This window comes from Brassica napus, chromosome C1 (assembly GCF_020379485.1).
Source record: "Brassica napus cultivar Da-Ae chromosome C1, Da-Ae, whole genome shotgun sequence".
NCBI classification, from domain to species: domain Eukaryota; kingdom Viridiplantae; phylum Streptophyta; class Magnoliopsida; order Brassicales; family Brassicaceae; genus Brassica; species Brassica napus.
The window spans coordinates 40,592,394-40,618,442 of NC_063444.1; the positions used below are offsets into that span (position 1 = coordinate 40,592,394).

Genomic DNA, 26,049 nt, shown 5'->3' on the forward strand with positions numbered 1-26,049 from the left:
AAAAAAAAAAAAAACGTTGGAATACAAAGTTCATATAAAGCAATCTGATTAGAGTATTTTGGACGCTTTTCTTAGCGTTTTGATTTATTTGTGGTGGTCACTTTTTGATTACTAAACTTTCCTTTTGCTTATTACAGAGAATCGAAATTTCAGTAACAAATAAGCCTATGCTTTACGATTTCATTCTAGTCGGACTAGTGTGACAAATAATCTCTTTGGTGTGTGTATATGATCGCCTTTATTAATTGCAACGATGGCTCATATTCAGCTTATCAAAGCTGATTGTGTAAACTGCATGTTTTTGCAAAAACATATAATATTTGATTTAAACAAAAACACTGAACCATTTCAACTCTTGAACATAGTCTTACAAGTAACGATGGTAGTTGAGAGATTTGAGCCACAGTCAAAACCAATTACGAAGAAAAGAAGACCCAACTCTTAACCGAAATCGCTTCACAAGACATTGAAGATCTACCACAGATGAGTTTAAGTGTTCAAACGAACACAAAGAAACATCAAAAAGGTAGAGCAATAATCTTACACAAGCTCTGAACAATATAATACTTTATTATTCAGACGCTTCCCACTGAAATCTCAAAAAAGGACCATCACAAAAAAAAAATTCTCAGGCAAGGTCTTTTAGATAAGATCAGCTACATTCATTGGCATCTCGTCAATCTGGGTACTGTAGTACTGCTCAATGTCCCTGAGGATCTTGATGTCATCGCTTTTAACAAAGTTGATCGCAACACCCTACAATGATGATCATAAGGGTAGTTGACAGCGGTATTATGCAGTATTCTGTGTTGAGTTCACACCTTGACAGAATAATCAACTAGAAATAATGCAGAGTTTATAATAAATCAGTTACCTTGCGCCCGAAACGACCAGATCGTCCAATACGATGGATGTAGAGCTCACGGTTGTTGGGGAGATCATAATTGATGACGAGAGAAACCTGATAGAGAAAATTCCTCATGTCAATTCAAACCTCTACCATAATCTAAACATTTTTTCCTGCATTATATAGCGAATAAGTTATAATGACTTACTTGCTGCACATCAATCCCACGTGCCCATACATCTGTCGTGATCAAAACACGACTGTCGCCTGACCGGAACTGATTCATGATTTCGTCTCTTTCCTTCTGAGGCATGTCACCGTGCATTGATGAGACTGTGAAGTTGTTAGTCCTCATTTTCTCACTTAGCCAATCCACCTATAACAAACGCAGAGCTAGACTTGAGCGAGACATTGAAAAAAAAAATGTGTCTCAAAACCCAAGTTACCAAAAACATTGAAAGCAAAATTAGAAAGTAACAGGATTGTATAATATCACAGAATAAATTTAGAAGCCAATGCAATTGACTAAAAATCTGCAGGTGAGTACATATTGTAAGAAAAGTAGAGAAGTGGAGTCGTCTTTTTCTAACTCCTTTTAAGAGTAAACAACTACATATAGTCACAAAAGAGTACAAATTTCAAGGACGTTACAAGCTTCGAAATCAAGTTAAGATAGCAGTGCTAGAAACCTAAAGCTAACAAAATGAGACACCTGATCCCTAAAACAAATGCTGACAAAAAAAAAAAAAAAAGATCCCTAAAACAATACAAATAAAATACATATACTAAAGTTAAGATGGGCACCAGGATTACCTTTCGTTTAGTGTTGCAGAAGATAACAGCTTGAGTGATAGTAAGCGTGTCATAAAGATCACAGAGCGTATCAAATTTCCATTCCTCCTTCTCAACAGCAACGAAAAATTGTTTAATGCCCTGAAAAGGTAAACAGGAAAGTTAGCCAATGAAAGCCTACGAGTGTGACCCTAGCGTAACATTAAAAATCAACAAGCATACAGACGCAGAAGAAAAAAACATACTTCAAGAGTCAACTCATCACGCTTCACAAGTATCTTCACTGGCTCCGTCATAAACTTTGATGTCATCTCCAAAATCTCGTGAGGAAGAGTTGCAGAAACCAAACAAACCTATTCACATAAGAAAAAAAAGTTAAGAGAGATGTCACATAATGAAAATTTAGCTTGTTATTCTACAGTTAATAGCTACCAAATTCTCACATGTATCAACCAAGCTACTTAAAAATGTTCTCTAACAAATTAAGCAAATCCAATAACAGTCAATAAACTAGGAGTTAGGCAACAAAAAATGTTCGAGGCAGTGAAATTTCACCTGAAGATCAGGCGGAAGATATCTGTAAACATCATATATCTGGTCCTTAAACCCCCTGCTCAGCATCTCATCAGATTCATCAAGAATCAAAAGCTTAATAGCTCTGGTACGCAGACTCCTCCTCTTAATCATATCACATACACGCCCAGGCGTCCCAGACACAACATGGACACCATTCTCCAGCTTCCTGATATCCTCTCCAACGCTCTTCCCACCAATACACGCATGCGCCTGAATATTAGCGTGCAACCCAATAGCTTGAATAGTCTTCTCCGTCTGCGAAGCCAGCTCTCTCGTCGGAGACAATATCAACGCCTGAACTCTGCAACCGAAACAAACATCAACAATCATTAAAGGTGAAAAATTGAAATTAGGGTTTCTTCAAACCATACTCTCTAGACGAAGTGTCGACGATTTGGCAGACGGAGAGAGCAATCATGGAGGTTTTTCCGGTACCGGACTGAGCCTGAGCGATTACATCGCGGCCCTGGAGGATCGGCATGACCGCTCTCTGCTGAATCGCGGATGGCTTCTCGAATCCGTACTCGTAGACGCCGCGGAGTACGTCTTCCTTGATCCCCATGTCGTTAAAATTGGTGATGGGCTCGATCCCTTCGGTTGTTTCGAAGACTAATTTGTCGTCGTCCATTGGTCCGCCGCCTCTCCTTCCTCCTCCACGGCCAGGATTCGCTTCCGCCATTGCTGTCTAACTAATTTTTCTCTCTCCTAGGGTTTTCGATCGTGAAAGCTCTCTCTCTCTCTCTTGAGGATGAGCTGTCTGAGATAAGCGCGGCTCGATGTGGACTTATTTGGGCTTTTATTTAACAGTATATAAATACCGACTCTATTATTGGGCCTGGCCCATAATAAAATGCTCAAGCTGAAATGAGGAAAGTAAGCCTCAAAACGACAACGCTTTATCCCGAAGCCGAACTCGCGAACACAGCTTCAGAAGAACCTAGTTAGATCGGTTTCTCTGTCGGGATTTTTTATCTCTCCTTCTTCACGGACCCTATCTCGCTCCTAATTCTATCCTCTCCTCTTTGCTCAAAGCCTGATTGGAATGTTTTGGTATAGCTCTGGGGAATGAATTAAACGTGTTCTGTTCTTCTTTGAGGTTCGTGCTTTGTAACATATATGGTCGAGAATAGCTGTTAATTCACATCCTTCGTTGCCTTTGGTTAAATGAGAATAGCTGTTAATTCACATCCTTCATTGCTTTGAGTTGTTTTAATTGTGCAATGCATAAAGTTTGGATGGTGCAAGACTGTGTAAGTGATTTTGAATTTGTGAGTTGTGTTTTCTTTTGTAGTAATATTAGATTTTGAGAGGAAGGGTGCGTTGTGATGTATACTAGAGCAATAAAAAGGAACCAAAGATGGGGTTTGGTATTGCAGCAAGCCAAATACTTAGTTAGACCAGCCATTCGTGACTACACTGTGTCCAGATCTTATGGACTCACTAATCATTTGACCAGTAATGCAAATCTGAGAAGAGGGTCTCTCTTGCGTTCTTTTTCTCCCCACGGTGGTGGTACTAGTATTGCCTCGAGAAGTAGTTTAAGACTCTCGAAGAACATCCAGCTGCGTAGATTTAGTTCCGAAGGTGATGATAAACATGTCTCTTTGAACAAAGGGAGTGACATTGGTGATGGAAAAACCGGGAAGGAGAAAACTAGTTGCGGTGTGGGGCATTTAGATTCGCATGCTCAACTCGGAGAGCAGGACCAAATAGAATGGCTCAGTAACGAGAAGCTTGCTAGTGAATGCAAAAAGAAGGAGTCACCTCTCCTTACTAAACGAGAAAGATTCAAAAACGAGTTTTTGAGGAGAGTCCAGCCTTGGGAAAAGATACAGCTTTCGTGGGAGACCTTTCCTTACTATATCTAGTAATAATCTACACGATACTCTCTGTTTTTTTTCTTTGTTATTGTGTTTCTGCTTATGCATTCTTCTGCTCATGCTCATTTCACAGCGACCACACGAAAAATATTTTGGTGGAATGTGTTAGCTCACATATAAGACAAAGGAATGCCACTTCAATGTATGGTGCCCGTTTAGATTCTTCAAGTGGAAGAATATTGCTCCAGGGCCTTCCAGGTTTGTGATTTTAGTCTTATGTTATCAAAGTGTAATTATCGAGGAAGGAAACATAAGATGACCAATAAGAAACCTTATGTTTATTCAGGCACTGACCTTTACCAGGAGAGGCTGGTACGAGCACTTGCTCGAGATGTACAAGTTCCCTTGTTGGTTCTTGACAGCAGCGTTCTTGCCCCTTATGTGAGATTTTTTATGAGTAATTTGCCTATAACAAGCCACGTTTTGCGTTCTGTTATTTTATTTTGTGTGTATATAATCTTTATCGGTTCTGAATCAGGATTTTTCTGATGAGTACAATGAAGACTCTGAATCTGATGGTGAGAACGCAGAAGCGGAAGCAGATGAGGGCACAACAGAGTCTGAAGCTGAGGAAGATTCTGGAGCGAATAGTGAGGAGGATTCTGAAGTGAAAACAGACGGTAGTGACAATGAGGAAGCTCGTCTCGAGGTAACTGAGGAAGATATCAAGAAAATTGTGCCAAAACTTGAGGAGCTCGGAGAGGTAATGATTTTTCATAAATTTAGTATGTACTGATTGCTCTTTTCCTATATGTATATAATTATATTGCTGTGCCCTGTGGACAACGTGATCTCTTGGACCCTGTCATATAAACTTTTTGATTCATGGTTTTAGTTTATTTTTATGAACATGTTATTGGAGTTATTACCGTTTGAATGCTGGTTCTTTAGTTCTACATGATGACTCTTTGCATTGTCCCCTCTTGAACTTCTAATTTATTGAATTTCAGAAATTTTCTGAATATTTGCGTATCTGCTCTAAATCGTGGCAGTTAGTAGCGGAAGAACTACATGAAGCTGGTGGAGCTTGCGAAGCGGCAGCTGTTGAGCATTCTGATAAAGCTGGGCGACCGGCAAGGAAAGGTAACCATCCATCTAGTAGGCATATTCATCATTATAAGTGCTAGGTAGAGTTGACTTAGTAATACTTTCCTGTCTAGTCAGATTTTTCACTTTCTCATCATTCACTTGTCAGACTTTTATTTATTATCTGTGTTGTTTTTTACTTTTCTTTATTTCTATTTGTGGTTGCATCATTTGCAGGAGATCGAGTCAAATATGTTGGACCTTCTAAGAAGGGTGATGCAAAGCACAGGTAGTTTACGGATTTACTTCTCCGCAATTTATCCTCTAGCCATGCTACTTAGATTTAAATTGTTCCAACACATATTTTAGTAATGAGTTCATTGAAAGGTTTTAGAATCTTTTACATGGGTCACTCGTAGAATGTCAGTCTATTATGCCAGCAACAAGATATGTTTAACTTTTGTGCTATGTTGAGTTTTTCAGTTTTAAGAAAAGGCATGTTGACCTTGTGCGCTGTTTGTTTTTATTTGAGCATACCATTGATTGTAATTGTAGAATGAGTCTGTACTGTGTTAATGTCTGTTTGCTACTAAGGGAAGGCCAGTTGGTTATTCGCTTTGCAATTGCTGCAGTTTGATGCTTTGCTTTTCATCATTTCCATTTTTTATTAGACAGCTTAAATAGGGCTGAGCAGTGGTTGTCTGTACCGCTCCATCCTTGTTTAATAGTTAACGTATAGAGCAAAAATCTTGAAAGCTAGTACATAACTAACTGCAGTAAATGAGTCGTTCGAATTTTATTACTTGGTTGGCTTCATATGCACTATAGGCTCCGTGTGGCCGTAAAGAATGTTGGTAGTGCTGCTAGCTCTGCCTAATTATGTCAGTAGTACTTCTCTTATCGTCTGCGAGACCTTAATTGTGATTGGTTGGATATACCCTTGGTAATGCTTCTAGCACGTTTAATTTGAGTAGTTTTGGTTTAGGGTTGGATGTGTACCATTGCTGCCACAGTCGTTTCCTATATAATTTATTGCTTTATTTGTGTGCTTAACTTGGTGAGTGGATCTGTGTGTTGCTATGCCCTATATTTGTCTTCAACCGTTTATATACTTACAGGCCATTAACTACCGGACAGCGTGGAGAGATCTTTGAGGTGAATGGGAACCGCGTTGCGGTGGTATTTGACAATGAAGGTGATAAATCATCAGAGGGAAGCGAGAAGAAACCAAAAAAGCAGTCCCAGAAGCCAAATATACACTGGATAGATGGTATATCTACTTGTTATAGCCATATATATTTGGAAAATTATCCTCTATGCAGACAATATACATCATACGTAAATGTAGCTAACCTCCTTATTATCTGCGCAGTTAAAGACCTGAAGCATGATTTGGATATGCAGGCAGAAGATGGCTACATTGCCCTGAAGGCTTTAAATGAGGTATGTTTGAAAGCTACGTGATGTTTTCTTGTTGCTTGTACATGTTTCTTATCCGATAGATCAGATCTGAATATGTATCCAGCAGAAGCAAGTGTTCTTTAAGTTTAGATTTTCTTGAAACTTAACATATATGGATGGTTCGGCCTGTGCACTCATGTATCCGTTTTTGTTTCCTGTGTTTGTAGGTTTTGCAATCAACACAACCACTTATTGTCTATTTTCCAGACTCGTCCCGGTGGTTGTCTAGAGCTGTACCTAAGGCAAAACGAAATGAGTTTGTAGACAAAGTTGAGGAAATGTTCGATAAAGTGTCAGGTCCTGTTGTAATGATCTGTGGTCGGAACAAGATTGAGACAGCCTCCAAAGGGAGAGAGAAATTCGTAAGCCTTTCTCTGCGTTGGCTTTACTTTTGTTATTGATCAGTAAATTAATTGTATTTTGTTTGTGAACGAACAGACGATGATACTCCCAAACTTTGGCCGCATTGCCAAACTGGTATGTTGGCTAAAACATAAAAGTAACTTTTGATTATAGAATCTTAGTTTGGTCTCATATCAAGTTATTGATTCATTTTTGTCTTGCAGCCCCTTCCTTTGAAGCATCTTACTGAAGGACTCAGCGGAAGGAAAAGTTCAGATGATAATGAGATATACAAATTATTCACTAATGTTATGAACCTACTTCCTCCTAAGGTATGCCTTATGTCTTTTATTAACTTTCTTATATAAGTTTAGATAACCGACGAAAATTGTATTGATGTGTTTTTCTTGTTTCTTTGTGCAGGAGGAAGATGTCCTTGCAGTATTCAACAAACAACTTGTAGAAGATAGAAGAATTGTTGTATCACGGAGCAATTTAAATGAGATACTTAAGGTACGCATATCTAGATTGATTCTCTTATATAGCAGTGGAGTCAATTTGTGATTATTTTCGTAATCATCGACTTTGAGAACCTTTTTTTCCCAGGCCCTAGAGGAAAACGAGTTATTATGCACAGACTTGTACCAAGTGAACACCGATGACGTCATACTGACAAAACAAAGTAACTCCCTACAAAACAAACACATGTTTTGTTATGTATATGTTTGCTTGTTATGTCTTTAGCAATGTTGTAAAGACCCTTGCTCTATGTTTTGTATGACATTTGTTACTATAATGGCAAGAATCAGGTTTTTAGGAGACATATATGATAAGGCTTTAACTTGCACGTATATGTTTAGATCTATCACATTCCCTTGCTCTGATTGTCCTTCTTTTCTGAAATAGTTTATAGCTCATATATATATTAAGTGGAAATAGGATGCAGTTCCTTGTTATTGACGTTGATAGAGCTCAGAAACTTGTTTATATTTGATTATACAGGGGCAGAGAAAGTTGTTGGCTGGGCCAGAAACCACTATTTATCTTCTTGTTCGAAACCGTTGATTAAAGAAGACCGCCTGATTCTGCCTCGTGAAAGGTAATGGCATATAGTTGTGGCTTTACCTTACAAGTCTATCATATATCTTTAAATTTGGTTTTTGTCTTCCTCTTTTGTAGCATTGAGATATCAGTTAAAAGGTTGAAAGCACAAGAAGATATATCTCGAAAGCCTTCACATAGCTTGAAGGTTTTAGTTTCTTCCTCGTGTTGCGTTTTGAAAGTTGATTACTCCTATATAATTAACAGAGATCTTTTTCTTGCAGAACATAGCAAAGGACGAGTTTGAAAGCAACTTTGTCTCAGCTGTAGTTGCTCCTGAAGAAATCGGTGTCAAGTTTGACGACGTTGGTGCCCTCGAGCATGTGAAGAAGACACTGAACGAGTTGGTTATTCTTCCCATGAGACGGCCAGAGCTCTTCACCCGTGGCAATCTCTTGCGGGTATTCTATTTTCTCCCATTGTTTTCTTTTCCTCGAGAGATGGATCTTTCTGATTGTCTGAGTTTTTTTTTCTTCTCCAGCCGTGTAAAGGCATATTGCTTTTTGGTCCTCCTGGTACTGGTAAAACGCTACTTGCCAAGGCCCTTGCTACAGAAGCTGGAGCTAACTTCATTAGCATAACTGGCTCATCGCTTACATCAAAGGTACATTGATGTAACCTTAAAACTATGTTGTATGTATGTCACTTTTACACTATTAATCTCTTCCCAGCTTTACATGTGATTGGTTCTGACTGTGTCCATTGTTTGGTACAGTGGTTTGGAGATGCAGAGAAGCTCACGAAAGCTCTCTTCTCCTTTGCAAGCAAACTTTCGCCTGTGATTATTTTTGTCGATGAGGTTTAGAGATTGTTCATCTTTATTGATATCACTTTTCTGTTTCAGTCATTGCTTTCTAAGGGGAATGAAGTGGTTTTTGTTGCGTCTTATGAGTAGGTTGACAGTTTGTTAGGCGCTCGTGGTGGTTCTCACGAGCATGAAGCAACTCGGAGGATGAGAAACGAGTTCATGGCAGCTTGGGATGGGCTGAGGTCAAAAGATAGCCAAAGGATACTCATACTCGGTGCCACCAACCGACCTTTTGATCTTGATGACGCTGTCATTCGCCGTCTACCAAGAAGGTAAAAATACCATAATCCAAGTTTTTCCAGTTCCCTCCTTACAGTACATTGGTCTCACTGAAACTTTTGCTGTTCTGCTTTCTGTTTATAGGATATATGTGGATTTACCTGATGCTGATAACCGGTTAAAGATTTTGAAGATATTTCTGACTCCAGAAAATCTTGAAACCGGTTTTGAGTTTGAGAAACTTGCTAAAGAGACTGAAGGATACTCAGGAAGCGATCTAAAGGTTTGTGTCATTCAGGGGGTTTTACTTCACAAGTTTAAGTATTGGTAGGATCTATAGCACTTTAATTGATATTGTTTTGTGGTTTAAAAAATTGCAGAATCTATGCATCGCTGCTGCATACAGACCTGTTCAAGAATTGTTACAGGAAGAAAACAAGGTAGGAAAGACAGACATATGTTCCTTTGAACGCAGAAAACAACTTTGTAATCACTCCATGCTGTTTGCAATGTCGCTTTCCTCAGGGTTCGGTAGCAAATGGAGCAGCTCCTGATCTACGGCCTCTTAGTTTGGACGACTTCATTCAATCTAAAGCCAAGGTAGTTGATTGGACCATCAATGTCTAAAGAAAACATCATCTATGTTTATGCTTCTTTTGTTGTTGCTGTTGTTTGTCAAATGTTGATAATGCATCAAATTTTAATGCACTTGCAGGTAAGTCCGTCTGTGTCCTATGATGCAACGACGATGAACGAACTTAGAAAGTGGAACGAGCAGTACGGTGAAGGTGGTAGCCGGACCAAGTCTCCTTTCGGCTTCTAAAGGCAGTTTTGTTAGATTCGATCATATATTCAATTTCTCTTCAACAATATCTCTTTTGCATTTCATAAACAATAAAAGTCACCATTTAAATTTCAATACTTTTCATTTCGGGACCGTTTCATTTCATAAAGTAACCAATAAACCAATTCCTAGTCCCTATCTTGTACCTCGTCCAGCAATCACAATTTTGTATTACACCGTTGATTTTAGTCACACAAAAGGTAATAAACAAACATTTTTTGATAATATTTACAAATATAATAAACAAATTCAATCTTAAAGATTCTTTTTTTTTTAACTACCATCTTAAAGATTCTATTGGTCAGCCAAAAAGAAAATGGGAACACAGCGACAAATATACGAGAAAAAGACAAAAATAGCACTAAATCAAGTTGTTGTTCCCAAACTATCACTCAAGGTCAAAAGTCATAAAAATAGCACTTAATGTTTTATCAAAAGTCACAAATTTAGGATTTAGAGTTAAAGGGTGGGGTTTAGGATTTAGAGTTTAGAGTTTAGGGTTTAGGGTTTAGGGTTTAGGGTTTAGAGTTTAGGGTTTTTAGGGTTTAGGGTTTAGGGTTTAGAATTTAAGGTTTAGGGTTTAGAGTTGAGAAATGAGGTTTTCGGGGATAAGATTTCAAAATTTTGAAAAATAAAAAATTAAAATTTTCAAAAGATAAACTTAGAAATGTGCTATTTTGGTCATTTTAGTTTTGGAGTGCTATTTTTGTGATATAAACTTAGAAATGTGCTATTTTGTAGATTTGACCCAAATATATCCTTTTCTTGAAATTGAATTAAATTATGTGATTCTCCTCACGCGCACATTTTTCTTGTTTAGCCGAAAACTATTCCAACGTTTCAAACGCGGTATAGATGCGCGTGGGGAAGTACGTATGTATTTCTTTTTGAGAGAAAAAAAAAAGAATTTCAAAAATTGAAATAACCGTATCTACTAATTTCAATCAATGGCGGAAAGGAACGGCGAGGAAAAGTAGAAAACACTCTCACGCACTCGTACTCTTCCTCTGCTCTCAATCTTCGAACAAGACGATGTCGTCGGATTCGTCAGCGCCTAAATCGGTGACCGTTGAGGAAATGGCGGCGGAGGAGGATGCGGCGATTGAGGAGCGGTACAGTCTTTACGAGGCGTACAACGAGCTACACGCTCTAGCGCAGGAGCTGGAGACTCCGTTCGAAGCGCCGGCGGTGCTCGTGGTGGGACAGCAGACCGACGGGAAGAGCGCGCTGGTTGAAGCTCTCATGGGGTTTCAGTTTAACCACGTCGGCGGCGGAACCAAGACTCGCCGCCCTATCACTCTCCACATGAAGTACGATCCTCAGTGCCAGTTCCCTCTCTGCCATCTCGGATCCGACGACGATCCTTCCGTCGCTCTCCCCAAATCTCTCTCGCAAATTCAGGTTGACTATACTCATTTTGTTTAATTGCTTTTAGTTGAACCGATGCTAATGTTTATAGGATTTTTAGGCGTATATTGAAGCTGAGAATATGAGGCTGGAGCAAGAGCCGTCACCGTTCTCTGCTAAGGAGATTATTGTGAAAGTTCAGTATAAGTATTGCCCCAACCTTACCATCATTGATACACCTGGACTTATTGCTCCTGCTCCAGGACTCAAAAACCGAGCTCTTCAGGTTCTTTTTTTTTTTTTTTTAATAAATAGAAATGATTATCAGTTACACGAATTTTACTTCATCACATGGTCACACATCTTAATAAAAATGAAAATGAACTTTTGTGGTTATTTGAATGGTGTTGATGATGTTATCAACAAAATACTTAATAATTAATTCATTGTTTACAATGCGGTGGTGTCTTGTTCGTGTTGCTTCCAATGACTTTTTCATTTTTTTTATTTGGCTGCTTTAATGTTTTGACTTTGCTTGATTTGAGAGTTGTTTTCTTGTTCTTTTTTACTAGGTTCAAGCGCGAGCTGTAGAAGCTCTAGTCCGAGCAAAGATGCAGCACAAGGAGTTTATCATTCTCTGCCTCGAGGACAGCAGTGACTGGAGCATTGCAACTACTCGAAGGATAGTGATGCAAGTATGAGACTTCACCCTAGCCCCCATTGCGTCTAGCCTTGTTTTTGTCTTAATAGAGTTTTTGTTTATTGTTAGGTTGATCCTGAGCTTTCTAGGACAATTGTTGTTTCCACAAAGCTTGACACCAAAATCCCTCAGTTTTCATGTTCATCTGACGTGGAAGTCTTCCTCTCACCTCCTGCAAGCGCACTCGACAGCTCCTTACTTGGCGATTCCCCTTTCTTCACGTCTGTGCCTTCTGGAAGAGTCGGCTATGGACATGATTCAGTATATAAGTCCAATGACGAATTCAAACAGGTGTTTGCTCTGCTGTCTGATTCCTTAATCTTTTCATGGATTCTAAAATATGACTGTGTTTTTATTGCAGGCTGTGTCACTTAGAGAAATTGAAGACATTGCATCTTTAGAGAAGAAGTTGGGCCGTGTGCTGACAAAGCAGGAAAAGAATAGGATTGGTGTCAGTAAACTGAGGTTGTTTCTCGAAGAACTACTCTGGAAGAGGTATAACCAGCTTCTGTTTCCTCTACAGTTTAATTTTTCTCGTTATAGTCTTGATGCCATTCTCTTTGCAGGTACAAAGAGAGTGTTCCATTGATCATTCCCCTCTTAGGAAAGGAGTACCGCAGTACAGTCAGAAAGCTGGATACCGTTAGCAAGGAACTTAGGTGGGAACTTTTTTCGTCTGAAAATTTCTTATTTATTTTAGTAAGCTTAGTTTTCCTCTTCTGTTAAGAAATATAACTCATTGATGGTAGATTTGTTTTCCTTTTACAGCTCTTTAGATGAAGCAAAGCTCAAAGAAAGAGGCAGGACTTTCCATGATCTCTTCTTAACCAAGGTTTTTGTAGAGCGTATTTGGATCTTTAAGATTTCTTCTTATGCCGTCAAGTACTATTTCATCTGTTCATGGACTCATGAAATAATATGATTTGTGTAGTTACAACAAAGTTCATTTGGTAATCTACTCCATTTCTTGTTTATCGACTATTGACACTTAAAAATATATTAGCGACAGTGAATCATATCTAGGACTGAGTTGTAGTTCAGAATTGCATTGTTGGATATATAGGACATATTCTCTGATTAACGTAGAAGTTCCTTTGTTAGTATTGATCCAAGTTGGGTTTTCTCACCTGTTTTGTTTTTATTTTTTTTGCCAGTTATCTCTGTTACTGAAAGGAACAGTTGTGGCCCCTCCTGATAAATTTGGTAATGTTACTGTCTGTTCTCTACCACTCAACTGTCTTTAGCAATAATCTTTCTTGTTTCTGGTTGATTTGAATTTTGCAAGATAGTTTCGTTAAATGCATATTTGGTCATCAGACTGCGATGATTGCACATAATATGATGTATGCTAATCAATCAATAATTTGGGTATAATGCTTTGGGAAGCACATTGTATGAAGATGTTCTCTTTATGTTGGGTTCTTTGATAATTTATATTTCCTCCGGATGTTTTTTCAGGTGAAACATTGCAAGATGAAAGAACGCAAGGTGGATCTTTTGTTGGTACTGATGGTCTCCAGTTCCCACATAAGCTAATACCAGTAAGCATTTATGATCTATAACGGAGAACGAAGAAAAGAGATCATATATTGGGCCTTCAAGAATTATGAGGGAAGATAACCAATTTTTTTTTCAATTGCAGAATGCAGGGATGCGTCTTTATGGAGGTGCACAGTATCATCGTGCCATGGCTGAGTTCCGTTTTCTAGTTGGTGCTATTAAATGTCCCCCAATAACTCGGGAGGAAATTGTAAACGCATGTGGAGTGGAGGATATTCATGATGGAACAAACTATTCCAGGTTTCATATCATCTGCTGAAAAGCAACAAATATTTTCAAATTTACTGTCTTTGCATCTCATATCCATTTCAGTATCTAATCTTCCCTGCAATGTTTGTAATGTTTGCTATGGAGCCTCTTATTCTCTTTTGTTTACTTGCTTTTGTAGGACAGCTTGTGTTATAGCAGTTGCAAAGGCTCGTGACACGTTTGAACCTTTCCTTCATCAGGTGATCTACTATTTTCTTCTTCTTTCGTGGATGATAGAAATAAATCTTACTAATTAGTTTAGTTATACATGGCAGAAAATATTGAAATATAACATCAGATTTGCTATAACTATATTTGTGCTTAAGAGTTATTGAGTAAACATGTTATGTTTGGAGAATATCTTTGTCTGAATTTTGTTATTCACATGTTCATCATTCCGAAAAGGAAAGTGTTTTTTCAGTTCTCATCTTTGTTGTTTTTGTGTTGGTTTAGTTAGGAGCCAGGCTGCTACACATTCTTAAGAGATTGCTTCCAATTTCTGTATATCTTCTTCAGGTGGGCACTGTTCTCTTTGGTTTGATGGTATCCTAGTAATTTTTCCTTCCCAGCAAATTTCTGAAGGTATGTTTTGCTATGTTTGAATAGAAAGAAGGTGAATACTTAAGTGGACATGAGGTGTTTCTCAAGCGTGTTGCTTCAGCTTTCAACAGTTTTGTGGAATCCACAGAAAAATCATGTCGTGACAAGTAATTCAATTTTCGAATGCCTTCTACTTGTGTTCTAGTGAGTTTCAGTGATCAATCTCCCTCTGGTTCTTATATTGATTGATTGTGCAGATGTATGGAGGATTTAGCAAGTACAACTCGCTATGTTACGTGGTCTCTTCACAACAAGGTCCTTGCTACTGCTTTTATAGCTATGTTTCAAATTTGGCATCCACTTACTAATTCAGTAGTCTTCTATTCTCAATGTTATGTAGAACCGAGCTGGTCTACGTCAATTCCTGGACTCGTTTGGGGGAACAGAGCAAGTTGCTACATCAGGTAATCCCTTGGGTTTTAGTCTTCCCCAAGATGCACCAGGCGGCACAACAGATACAAAGTCAAGATCAGATGTAAAGCTAAGCCAACTCGCCTCGAACATCGATTCAGGTTCCAGTCTTCAGACAACAGAAACGCGGTTGGCTGATCTTCTAGACAGCACGCTCTGGAACCGCAAGCTAGCTCCTTCCTCTGAGAGAATTGTCTACGCATTGGTCCAACAGATATTCCAAGGCATACGAGAATACTTTCTTGCCTCTGCTGAGTTAAAGGTTTGCTCCATCTTCGGTTTTACTCAAATTCTTACTTTTACTTTAGAGATTGGCGTTCCTTATGAACTGTTTCATTATGCAGTTCAACTGTTTTCTTCTGATGCCTATTGTGGATAAGTTACCTGCTCTTCTCAGGGAAGAGTTGGAGAATGCATTTGAAGACGACCTCGACAGTATTTTCGACATTACAAACCTCAGGCAATCACTTGATCAAAAGAAACGGAGCACGGAGATTGAACTGAGAAGGGTAAAGCCAAACTTGAACTCTCTATCTTTATGTTCATCATGCTTGACTTTATGTTAATTTTGATTTTTTTTTTTCATGTTGGACAGATAAAAAGGATCAAAGAGAAATTCAGAGTGATGAATGAGAAGCTGAACTCTCACGAGTTTGCTCAGAATCTAAACCCGCCTTCGTTGCCGTAGTGACTCAAAGTCATCATAAATCTCACTGTTCAATATGTTTATTTTCTTAATTGTAGGTTAAGAAACAGTCCAAGAGTGTGTTTTCATGAGGGAACATCTTATGCCTTCGAACTTTGGATGTCCCAAAGAAAAATCAAAAGTTGTCTTTACAATTTGAAGCAAATATCAATTAGTAGTCGTGTAATACTATGTAATCAAAATCCAAAACCAGAAGTTGATAAAAAAATACAGTTACAGAAAAGCAACATATATGTTCTTAAGAAAGATAGATGCATGGTGCACTCCAGAGATTGTCTTAAAAATTGTGAAGGATGACACAAAACCAGATGTAGAGATACATGATATTTTCATTATATGCATAATACAAAATTAGACTTTGATCCGCGCGCCCGGACGGGTGTATTTTTCCAAAATATGTTGTTATTTGTTTTTCATGTCACTATTATATATCATACTAGGACTAGTCCTTCTTACGGGCGGGATATACTTTAAGTGTGATATATATAAATATATTATTATATATTTTTATTGTATTTGTTTTATGTTAGCATTTGTAAGAGAAGTGTCTAAAATATATATGGTTTTTAAGAATGTTTGAGCGTTGAGAGATTATATACGTTAAGATTTATTATATTTGATTTTGATGGTTATGTCGATGTTAAAAGATTGTGGCGTATAACATATTATATAGGTTGGATGAGGTTTACATGATTCTCTAATTGTATGTTTTTATAATTCAAAATCCATGAAAGACATTTGTTCATGTTTCTAACGTGTGTTTTGATTTGTAATTGTAGTTAAATATGTTTTAAGATATTGCACCATTTAACTTCTTCTATTGTAGTTTTTTTTTTTTTTTTGATGACCATGGTATCCGAATGCCCCGAGGGGATCCGACTAGCACCTAAAGACCGTCCGGGTAAATCTGAGCCACTAAGGGCCCGCCGGAGCCCGCCGAAGGCATACACGGGAGCTGGGTATCCTCATGTAATAAGCCCAGTGGCCACGCGCAGTTGGAAGTGTCCGTATTAGGCCCAAAGGTCCCTCAAGAGCAACATCCGCCAGAGTTGGCCCTCGAACCCCAGACCTCCCGAAGGAGGGGGAAGGGAGCGAGATTGTTTAACCACCACTGGACCACTAACGCGTGGTTTCCTATTGTAGTTTTTGTTTAGTAAAAACACATTTTCATTTTCATTTTATGTGAATGTAGTTTATTTCTTCTAACAGAAAACTGAAATAAAGCAAGGCAAAAAGCCATAAAAAACGAAAAGTGTTTAGACTACAATGGTCTGTGTGTTGGTGGTGATTTAATTTGTTTAAATGATGTGCATGAATGTCTCCAACTTCCTTACATATTTCAAATTTTGCTCCACTATAGATTATGTATAATTATTTATATATTATATAATTTAATTGGGAAATTTCAAAAGGATACATTTCCGTACTGAACATCTTTTAATGTTTTATAACTTTTTTTTAGCATTTTATCTCTATTTAATACTTCGTACCATTTAGATGTAATTTTAGATCATCTTAAGCTATTTAAAAAAAAAAAATTGAGAAAGTGCTTTTTGTGCAAAAAGGAGAAAGTGTTTTTTAGCTATGTAAAAGTTGCATGTATGAAATTTATATGATTTTAATTATTTCTATGTTGAATTTAAACATTTTCCTCTATGGTTTCAACCTTTGGTCGGACAAAACTTGAGACAGTCGTAAATGTAACCGAGGTCACACATATTATGGATGACATCTTAGTAGCTACTATGATTAACGATTTTAGTTCGTAATGCTGACATGCAAAAATAGAACGCAAACAGAATAGTTCACCGACGTGTGGCCAAAGATGATAATGAATTCCAAAATACGATTGTCTTTATAGTCCATTGAAAATAGTTAACACTAGATGAAGTAAATAAAAAAGCAACAACTATGCCTAAGCATTACCATAGGAGACGACACCTTGGCTTAAGAATCTATCCTCTTCAACCTATGCAAGGCGTGTTTTCTTTGTTGCTTGTTGATTATGAACATGTTGGGATCATTAGTTTTTTTTTAAACATGTCGGGATCAGTAAGTATGTGGCTGATGCACTTGTCTTATATTTTTCACTTGACTCTGTTTCAGAGAAATCAGAGAAAGAAGAATAAAATCATATTTATCAATCATTAATGAAAATAAATTAGTTTAAACAATTTTAATGTGATTTATATTAAAAATATGTATGGTTTTAGATAAAATATAAAAATACATGTTGCAGAATTTATATAAATTGGTTTCTAGTTTCAAATCTATCCGGTCTGAATGAATATGGTAGTCACTTTGGTTTAGTTTTTTTCTTTGTTTATTTGTTTTCTTGCATTTTTATGTATCTCTATTCGTTAAAACCAAAACATCAAAAATATCTAATACTGTATGAATTTTCTTTTAAAAAAATTAGCTTAGGGCATCCTAATATAGTAGACCGGCACTGTTTGTTATAACTGGAATTTCTTATATGTCAATTTTTTTCTAGTCCATTCTCATCGTGTTAGCGGATGTGAGTTTGAAAAGTAAAACATTATATTGGCCACATCAAGTTAGGGGTGAAGAAAATATCCGAAAATTTTGATTCGATCTGTTATTCGTTTTGATTCGATCCGAAAAATCCGGATATCCGTAACTTAATGAATCAAAGCAAATACTAAAATTCAATATCCGTCAAAGACGAAGCAAATCACAAATACTAATATTTTTAAAAATGGATATCCGATTCGATCCGTTATATACATATATGTATACATGTTTATAAAATTATATAATATATATACTTTTATATCTCTATATAAGTTTTATACTGTATTTATTCACTAAATTTATTATTTAGTTATTGAAAATTTTAAAACTATGTAATTTTAAAAAACAAATTATGATGAAAAATTATTATTTTATATAAGATTTTTTTTATTTTTTATTTTTTTTATTTTTTTATTATTTTTACGGATCGGATCGGATATCCGGTAAAAAATCAGATTTTTACGGATATCCGAAAAATTATGGATCGAATCAAAAAATCAATTATTCGTAGGGAACAGAGCAGATCACGTATATCCTTAAAATTCTGGATATCCGCTCTGTGCCCACCCCTACATCAAGTTCAACAACACCATCCCTATATGCCTATCAAATAGCAGTGGACACTCTGTTGGATGTTCTGTATTTAAGCAGATGCTTGGAAAAGGTTCTTCAAGCGCATGAATCTAAATTAATGTTGTCCCTTGAAGAGGTAAAATTTTGGTAGAGCAAGTTGCACAATTGAGAAGAAGCTAATGAGTTTGAATATAATGTGAATGACCGAAACATGAAAACGTGTTAATACGGAACTCACATATGGAAATGCATGCGGTCAATTGCCTACCTCCAACAGCAATCATCTCTACCCCGCTTGTCCCTTGGTTGCTTTGGTCTCTGTGGAAGGCGCGCAACAAATACGTATTTGAAAATTTCGCTGGGAGTCCGGCTGATACAGTATCTCAGGCCATTGTGGCAGCAAGAGAATGGAAGATGGCGCAAGTGAAGGTAGAGAAGAAACGCCCTCTACTTAAACCTCAGATGCCTACCAAGGAAGTGGATACGGTGACACAATCGGACGCTGTTTGGTCAGAGCTATCCAATAACGCAGGCCTGAGCTGGATAGTAACAACACTGGAACAGAGTATCGTGGGAAACAGAGGAGTGAGATTCATCTCTTCACCACAAATTGCAGAGGGTCTTGCGTTACGAGATCCGGTTGCTAGGTGTAATAGCCAGAAAGTGAAGGAAATGCGATTTGAATCTGACTCTGCTCAGCTCATCAATTCCATTAACAGGAAGGAACCACCATTGGAGCTTTATGGGATAGTGCAAGACATTTTGACCATGTCGCTCTCGTTTGATTATGTTGTCTTTGTTTGGATTTCTCGGTTGAGAAACATAAATGCAGATGCAGCAGCAAAAAACACTTTGTCTTTGTTGGAACAAGATGTGGTTGTGGATGAGTTAATTCCCCCACCAAATTAGTTAATGAATGAAGTTAGTTTGTGACCAAAAAAAAAAGGAACTCACATATATATGATATGAGAAAGTATAAACTTCGGGATCAATGTCGCTGTAGTGTAAACCAAGTTAATCGTCCTCTCGTCTCTCGTCTTTTGTTCATTCAATCTTTGACAACAACCAAAAAAAGAAACAGAATAATGCAAAAGGGGTAAATCACAATAGCAAACATGATAGTCTTTTATGTACTACAAATTTAAAACACAACCTATAAAGTACAAAAACACAGCACATGCTTGCAAAGGAGAATACCTGAACTTCAAAACTAATTATTCCTTAGTAAGAAAAATGTGCAAAAATATGGAGCTCAAAATATTGAATAAGTTGTGTTTTTTTGTTGGGGTGTAGACAGTAACAAATGTGGAGCAACAGACACCAAAAGCAATTGAAGATGGTAAGCCCATCGCTTCACCGACTATGGAAACCATTTCTTCAGTTGATCATTATGTCATTGTTGTTGCTGCTGGAGCTCCTCCCTCATGTTTGGTCTGTAGTATCTTTCAACTTATGTGATAACCAACCAAAGTAAAAACTGAAGTTCAAACTAAGCAAATTACTAAACTATAAATATAACTCTGTATTTGTGGTTAATGATTTAAGGTGATCTCACACCGGCTCAAACACTTAACCTTTTTTTTTTTTTCTGTCAACCTTGACCTTCTCTGTTGAAAGAACTAATTAATTGTTTATATAATATCTGTGACAAAAAAATATCAGAGAAGAAAAAGGAAAAAGGCTAATTATAAAATGATATTCTTAGACAAAATCTTAATTACTAAACTATATTTAATGTAGTAATTTTCTTAATTACTGAGAATGATTTACGTTATTTGACAAAAACAAAACAAATTTCAAATGTTGATATCTATCTCTGAGCAAATCTAGAATGCTATAGAATCGTAATAAAAATGAATAGTTATTTCATATTCAAGACAAAAAATAATTTTAGGTAATTATATTGGGCTATTTTCATATATATATTTTCTTGATGAAATTTTAAATTTATTGATCTATCAAAATAAGTTATTTACACATGTGAGCTAGGAATGTCAAACAGGTTGATCCGTCCCGTCCCGTCCCGTACCGCAGCGGGCTCGTCTTTGAGCGGGTCACGGCGGGTCAGGCCCGCGCGGGCTGCGGTCCTAAAAATGGCTGACCAAACCCGTACCGCAAAACATGTAGGCCTTTGCGGATCGGTCCGCGGGACATAGAATTACAAACGTACATATGGCTCCTGAACGCTTCAAGACATGATTCAGGACGCCTTATTAGTTTTATGACGCATCAGTAAGTGAGTTTAGTCGAGGATTGAACTGGATAAGGCAATACACTTGTTAGTTGAAGATTTTAGTTGGATCAAAACACTAGTTTATTTACTTTTGTTAGACTCCAAACATTTTAAAAATAAACAATACTTTAGTTGCTGAATCCAAATATAATAACTCATGAGTTCACAACAAATGCTTAAGTTTTCTGAATCCAAAATTAAATAAAACTAACACCAAATGAAAGATGTTAATCCAAAAATAAATAAAAAGAAAACACCAATCACACTTTTTGTTTTTCATCTTTATCACCAACAAGCGATAAAAAGATGAAAATTTCTTTTCTTCACCATCAACTTCATCTTCTGCAAATAAGAATAATAGAAGTCAGTTAAAGATATATTGAAACCTAAAACTCCAAAATGTATGATAATGTGAACAAATACATATTGGCAAAACTATGAAGAACCCATGGCGGGAACTAGATCTTCTTCTTCGGTGAAAAGTGAGTTTTCAAACTTCTTATGATAACTTGAAGAAGCTCCACCGGTGCAGATCGAAGGCTCTCTCTCTCTCTCTCTCTCTCTCTCTCTCTCTCTCTCTCTCTCTCTCTCTCTCTCTCTCTCTCTCTCTCTCTCAATGTTTTAGGCGAAAGCAGATATGGGGACTTAGGATTACGGGTCTTCAAAATCCCGCAGGTTAAGCCCATCCCGCTTTTGACCCGTCCCGCTTTCGACCCGCCTCGCTTTGAACCCGTCCCACGAGGCCCGCAATTTTGCGGGCTTACCAAATGGAGGCCCAGTCCCGCCCCGCAGCAAGCCTTTACAGGCCAGGCCCGCGGTGCAGGTCCTTGATTGCCATCCCTAATGTGAGCTACTCTATTCAAACTTGCAAAGATTAAATGAATATCCTCCCTCTAAGAAGTGATTAGGAACCATCTCTGAAGTAAACCTCCATACTTATGATCATGCTTGTATTTGAGTGAAGTGATTCTGTTTCGCACCGCCTTGTCTATGAGCCGGCGCAAGTGATCAGTAGGAATTCTATTCTGCTGATGTCGTCGCGCATTCCTCTCCCTCGAGACATGATAGATTGTGGCTTGCAGCAGAAGTTTGGCCAAGATAGTGTCCATTTCCAACGGACGCGGCCGCATTCTCTGTATGCGTTGTACTGTCCATTGCCAGTCGGGGTTTATACTTCTGCCAACGAGTCTTCGAGCCAAGCTTTCCCACACCGTATAGGTATAAGTACAAGCAAAGAAGAGATGGTCTCGCGTTTCATCCCTTTCTCCACAGAGTTCACAGCCTTGTACCACTCCCCATTACCTCATACGATCACCTGTAGACAATCTATTCTTCATAGCCAGCCAAGTAATAAGCGCAAATCGTGGGACTCCTTGCGTGAACCATACAACTCGACTCCACTCTACTACATCCCGCTTAGATCTTATTTGTTCCCACGTGCTTTTAGTGGAAAAATGGTCTTGATAATCATCATTCTCATGCTTCCACAAGACAGTGTCCCTACCCTTTTCAGGCCTCGGCGTTTCCCTCTCCAAGATACTAGCTTGTAGTTCCATTAACCGGCTACTTCTTCGCCCTCCGATGCTCAATCCCTCTGGTGTCACCGCTTCACTGACCTTGGTGTGCCTCCTAATACCCAGATAAGTGGTTCCTGTTGGGCCAGTGACATCAATCAACCTCCCTTGCCCCAACCAATTATCAAACCAGAAGTGACTGCTTTTACCATCCTTGATATCAACTCTGAAAAACTCATAAGCCACATCCCTTAGCTTAAGCAATTTTCTCCAGATTCAGGATCCCTTGGTATCATCTCTTACATCGCAAAAAGAGTTGTATTTAAGTAAGTAATGTGTTACCCAACTCACCCACATAGAAGAAGGTTGTGTGAACAAGCGCCAAATGAGTTTCAAAGCGAAGACTCTATTTGATTCCCGGAACTTTTTAACGCCAAGCCCGCCTTCAGATTTCGGCACACATAAATCATCCCAGCTGACTTTCGTTTTGTGTGTCTGAGTAGGAGATCCTGACCAGAGGAAGGCGCTGCACATACTATCGATTTTGTCTAGACATTTCGCTGGAAGGATGAACGCTTGACTCCAAAAATTAACCATGCTCACAATGACTGACTTGATTAGTTGAAGCCTTCCTGCAAATGACAGAGCCTTGTTGGACCAGCTAAGCATCCTCCCTCTGATTTTGTCTATTAATGGCTCATAGTCGTGACTGGAGAGCGTTTTTGTAGTCAAAGGCATACCAAGATAGCGAATTGGCAAGGTTCCAACCCCTATGTTCAAGGATTCTGCTACATTAAGGAGAGCACCAACATTATTTCCTGAGGCGAAGATAGATGACTTTGCAGCATTTATATGTAATCCAGACATTCGTGCGAATCGTTTCATGACCTCCAAGACACCCAAAAGTGAATATGTGTTACCCTTCGTGAACACCAGGATGTCATCATCGAAGCTCAAGTGTGTTAGCTTGACTTCCTCACACTGCGGGTGATAGCCAAACTCACCAGCTTCAGCTGCTTTATTTAGTAACTTGGAGAGTACATTATTGAGTATGACATATAGATATGGGGAAAGAGAGCAGCCTTGCCTGATTCCTCTCGCACTAGTGAAAAACCCTTCCAGACTGCCGTTGACACACACCGAGAAAGACACAATAGAGATACAAAGCCGAATCCAATTAACAAACTGAGTAGGCAGTCCCATTGCAAGAAGAACTGAAGTGATAAATGACCACTTCACTGTATCAGAGGCCTTGGAGATGTCAAACTTGATAGCACATTTTGCAGTACTCCCTGGATGGTGATAGCCAGTAACTAGTTCGGAGGCTAGCAACACATTCTCTAGCAGTAACCAATCAGTAACAAAGGCACATTGATTGGCCTCTATAGCATCAGGGAAGATTATCTTGAGTCTGTTAGCAAGCACTTTAGATATAACCTTGTAGAGCAGGTTGCAGCACGCAATAGGCCTGTAATCCTTCATTGTCTGAGCAGTTGTAGTCTTAGGTATAAGAGATAGAATGTTAGCATTAACTCCAGTAGGCATGAAACCAAACATGAAGAAAGACTGCACTGCTATACGATGAACTCCCTTCCTAAAATAGGCCAAGCTGCGACGAAAAACTCTTTTGTGAAGCCATCGGACCAGACACCTTGTCGTTAGGGAGAGCATGAAGAGCCTGATAAATTTTCTGAGTCGTCACCGGACCTGCGAGCACAGCTGCAGCTTCACGTGTGCACCGATAAGTCAGCAGACTTTGAAGGGATGCTATTGAGATGTCCTCTAAAGTTGAGTCTTGGCTTTGCGGGAAGGTCTGGAAATGAGAGACCGCCTCTTTTTTAATGTCGTGGTCGGAAGTAAGAACTTCTCCTTGCCCATTAACCAATCTTCGGATCATGTTTCGAGCTGCTCTCGTTTGTACCATGGAATGGAAAAACTTTGTGTTTTGGTCTCCTGCTTGCAACCATCGGACACATGATTTTTACCGATAAAACCTCTCCTCTATGCGCGCTAATCTACTCCATTTCATCTCTGCAGTTGCTGCCCTTGCAACATTGTCTGGACTAGGGTCAAGTAGAACCATATTCTGACACTCACAAAGCTCCTCATAGGCATGTTTAGTTCTTGCTGGTAAGTCACCATAGTGAGTCTTGTTCAGTTCTCGTAGGGGCTGTTTGAGAAGCTTAAGTTTCTTGTGAAACAGAGACAAAACTGTCCTGGAATGGTGTAGTGGCTCCGTTGTATCCCAGACTTCCTTAACTGTTGGCAGGAAGTCCTGATGGTCAGCGAGGTAATTGAAGAACCTGAACGGCTTGCGAGCTTCATTCGTGATACCAGATGTTCGAATCAAACTCCTTGGGTGATCAGATACACCCCCGGCTTCAAAGTGTGCTGAAGATTGGGGATACTGAGTCAGCCATTCACTGTGACAAGGACTCTATCTAACTTCTTCCCAATTGGATCTTCAACTCTTTTATTCCACCAAGTAAACAGAGCTCCGGTATAAGGCAAATCCATCATCATACAGTCTGTCATAGCCTCCTTAAAGTGTCTCATCCCCACCTGATCACTTCTGTAGTCCATCGCCTCGAGTGCTCACTTGAAGCTAGAGTGGCGTTGAAGTCACCCATTATAACCCAAGGTAAATTCAAATGGCCATATTCTGCTGGTGTGCCTCTTAATTCCTCCCATAAGGCCAATCTCTCTCCAGTTGTGTTGAAAGCATACACCGGTGAGCAGATAAACTGTTCTCCTGTGTTAGGTATCTGGATGGCGCATGTAATTACTTGTGCGCTCATATGTAATTTTGTAGCAACCACATCATTAGTCCAGCAAAACCAGATTCTGCCCAGAGGATGATACTCATAGTTCGCAAGCGAGTTCCAATTTGGTAAAGCCGCATTAAGACATCGAGCAAAATTCCCCTCCTGTACTCTCGTTTCTAACAGACAACCAAAAGACGGCTTTTCTTCTTGCAACCAAGATCTAAGAGCTCTGTGCTTGCGTGTCATGTTGAAACCACACATGTTCCAAGCAAAAAATGACTTCATATCTTCCTACCGGAAGCTTTTTTTTGTAGAGCCTTGCTTCCCCATGTACAACAGATCCTTAGTTCTCACAACTTTACCTCGTACCTGCTTCCCAGCCAAACCAGACCTCTTTCCATTTGGTACTGGTGGTCGCTGATTTTGCGTGCCTTCACAAATCTCTCCTTCCTCCACCTCCTTTGTCATCGTTTCCATCTCTTCCTCACCCTCCTCCTCAATATCCTGTAGCGGGCTAAACCGAGAAGGTGATATTGCAATCCTCTCCTCGTCCTCCGTATGCGTCGTCTGTGCTCTCTTCATCGACAGTGTACCCCTCAAATCTGCCCACTTCTTCCCTTCGTGCCCACTTTCCCATTTACCCGAATCACTAGCATGAAATGATTCCGTAGTCGGTTCAATCAACTGGATACCATGCGACTCTTCTCTTGCTTGTAGCCTATGATCCCCTGAGCTCTCCTGCCTGGTTGTGTGCTCTGCATCTTCAGCCCTAGTGGGAATAGGAGTAATGGCTTCAAGGTCCTCATTCCCACTCTCCTTCACTATATCAGACGGAACTCCTACAGACTTAGTATTCTCACCACCCACTGCCTTCTTCAACAAAATGATATCTTTGCCGGAGCAATCTTGTCCCTTGTGTCCCCACCTTCTACACACAGTGCACCTTGGAGGAAGCCAAGG

The 26,049-nt window shown here is 38.8% G+C and overlaps 3 protein-coding genes across 4 annotated transcripts; 2 read left to right on the plus strand and 1 right to left on the minus strand.

Moving 5' to 3' along the window:
* Window positions 1-319: 319 nt before the first annotated feature.
* On the minus strand, window positions 320-2,978 carry LOC106352961 (eukaryotic initiation factor 4A-III homolog). The gene is made up of 7 exons (XM_048744507.1): window positions 2,587-2,978; window positions 2,195-2,516; window positions 1,885-1,992; window positions 1,661-1,780; window positions 1,056-1,223; window positions 875-961; window positions 320-756 (listed from the first exon to the last, which is right to left on the minus strand). The coding sequence occupies exons 1-7, from the start codon at window positions 2,892-2,894 to the stop codon at window positions 643-645; spliced, it is 1,227 nt and encodes a 408-aa protein (XP_048600464.1). The 5' UTR covers window positions 2,895-2,978; the 3' UTR covers window positions 320-642.
* Window positions 2,979-3,109: 131 nt separating this feature from the next.
* LOC106352960 lies at window positions 3,110-10,030 on the plus strand. The gene is made up of 24 exons (XM_013792613.3): window positions 3,110-3,311; window positions 3,507-4,082; window positions 4,169-4,293; window positions 4,382-4,476; window positions 4,574-4,798; window positions 5,088-5,178; window positions 5,359-5,410; window positions 6,240-6,391; window positions 6,494-6,564; window positions 6,750-6,944; window positions 7,021-7,059; window positions 7,149-7,256; window positions 7,348-7,437; window positions 7,531-7,606; window positions 7,927-8,023; window positions 8,104-8,173; window positions 8,250-8,426; window positions 8,507-8,629; window positions 8,741-8,824; window positions 8,921-9,105; window positions 9,197-9,335; window positions 9,433-9,492; window positions 9,578-9,652; window positions 9,768-10,030. Exons 2-24 carry the CDS (start codon window positions 3,541-3,543, stop codon window positions 9,873-9,875), a joined length of 2,979 nt encoding a protein of 992 aa, XP_013648067.1. The 5' UTR covers window positions 3,110-3,311; window positions 3,507-3,540; the 3' UTR covers window positions 9,876-10,030.
* Window positions 10,031-10,806: 776 nt separating this feature from the next.
* LOC106352959 (dynamin-like protein ARC5) lies at window positions 10,807-15,698 on the plus strand. Of its 2 annotated transcripts, XM_013792611.2 has the most exons (17): window positions 10,807-11,297; window positions 11,365-11,529; window positions 11,816-11,938; window positions 12,013-12,234; window positions 12,305-12,438; window positions 12,510-12,602; window positions 12,712-12,775; window positions 13,098-13,146; window positions 13,402-13,484; window positions 13,586-13,743; window positions 13,892-13,952; window positions 14,206-14,268; window positions 14,359-14,459; window positions 14,550-14,607; window positions 14,693-15,025; window positions 15,108-15,272; window positions 15,359-15,698. In XM_013792611.2, the coding sequence occupies exons 1-17, from the start codon at window positions 10,929-10,931 to the stop codon at window positions 15,449-15,451; spliced, it is 2,334 nt and encodes a 777-aa protein (XP_013648065.1). In that variant the 5' UTR covers window positions 10,807-10,928; the 3' UTR covers window positions 15,452-15,698. The 2 variants fall into 2 exon arrangements, with proteins under 2 accessions (XP_013648065.1, XP_048600465.1); XM_048744508.1 differs by lacking the exon at window positions 14,206-14,268 and having other exon boundaries at window positions 10,817-11,297.
* The last annotated feature ends 10,351 nt before the right edge of the window (window positions 15,699-26,049 follow it).

What these genes read in the sequence shown, in the direction of transcription:
- LOC106352961 (XM_048744507.1), bottom strand. Translation starts at nt 2,894, where the DNA reads ATGGCGGAAGCGAATCCTGGCCGTGGAGGAGGAAGGAGAGGCGGCGGA. An exon ending in ATCTTCCGCCTGATCTTCAG is followed by an intron (nt 1,993 to 2,194) that starts GTGAAATTTCAC and finishes TTATGTGAATAG; the next exon opens with GTTTGTTTGGTTTCTGCAAC. An exon ending in CTGGTCGTTTCGGGCGCAAG is followed by an intron (nt 757 to 874) that starts GTAACTGATTTA and finishes TCATCATTGTAG; the next exon opens with GGTGTTGCGATCAACTTTGT.
- LOC106352960 (XM_013792613.3), top strand. Translation starts at nt 3,541, where the DNA reads ATGTATACTAGAGCAATAAAAAGGAACCAAAGATGGGGTTTGGTATTG. An exon ending in TTGGCCGCATTGCCAAACTG is followed by an intron (nt 7,060 to 7,148) that starts GTATGTTGGCTA and finishes TTTGTCTTGCAG; the next exon opens with CCCCTTCCTTTGAAGCATCT. An exon ending in ATTCGCCGTCTACCAAGAAG is followed by an intron (nt 9,106 to 9,196) that starts GTAAAAATACCA and finishes TTCTGTTTATAG; the next exon opens with GATATATGTGGATTTACCTG.
- LOC106352959 (XM_013792611.2), top strand. Translation starts at nt 10,929, where the DNA reads ATGTCGTCGGATTCGTCAGCGCCTAAATCGGTGACCGTTGAGGAAATG. An exon ending in TCCCACATAAGCTAATACCA is followed by an intron (nt 13,485 to 13,585) that starts GTAAGCATTTAT and finishes TTTCAATTGCAG; the next exon opens with AATGCAGGGATGCGTCTTTA. An exon ending in TTTCTGTATATCTTCTTCAG is followed by an intron (nt 14,269 to 14,358) that starts GTGGGCACTGTT and finishes ATGTTTGAATAG; the next exon opens with AAAGAAGGTGAATACTTAAG.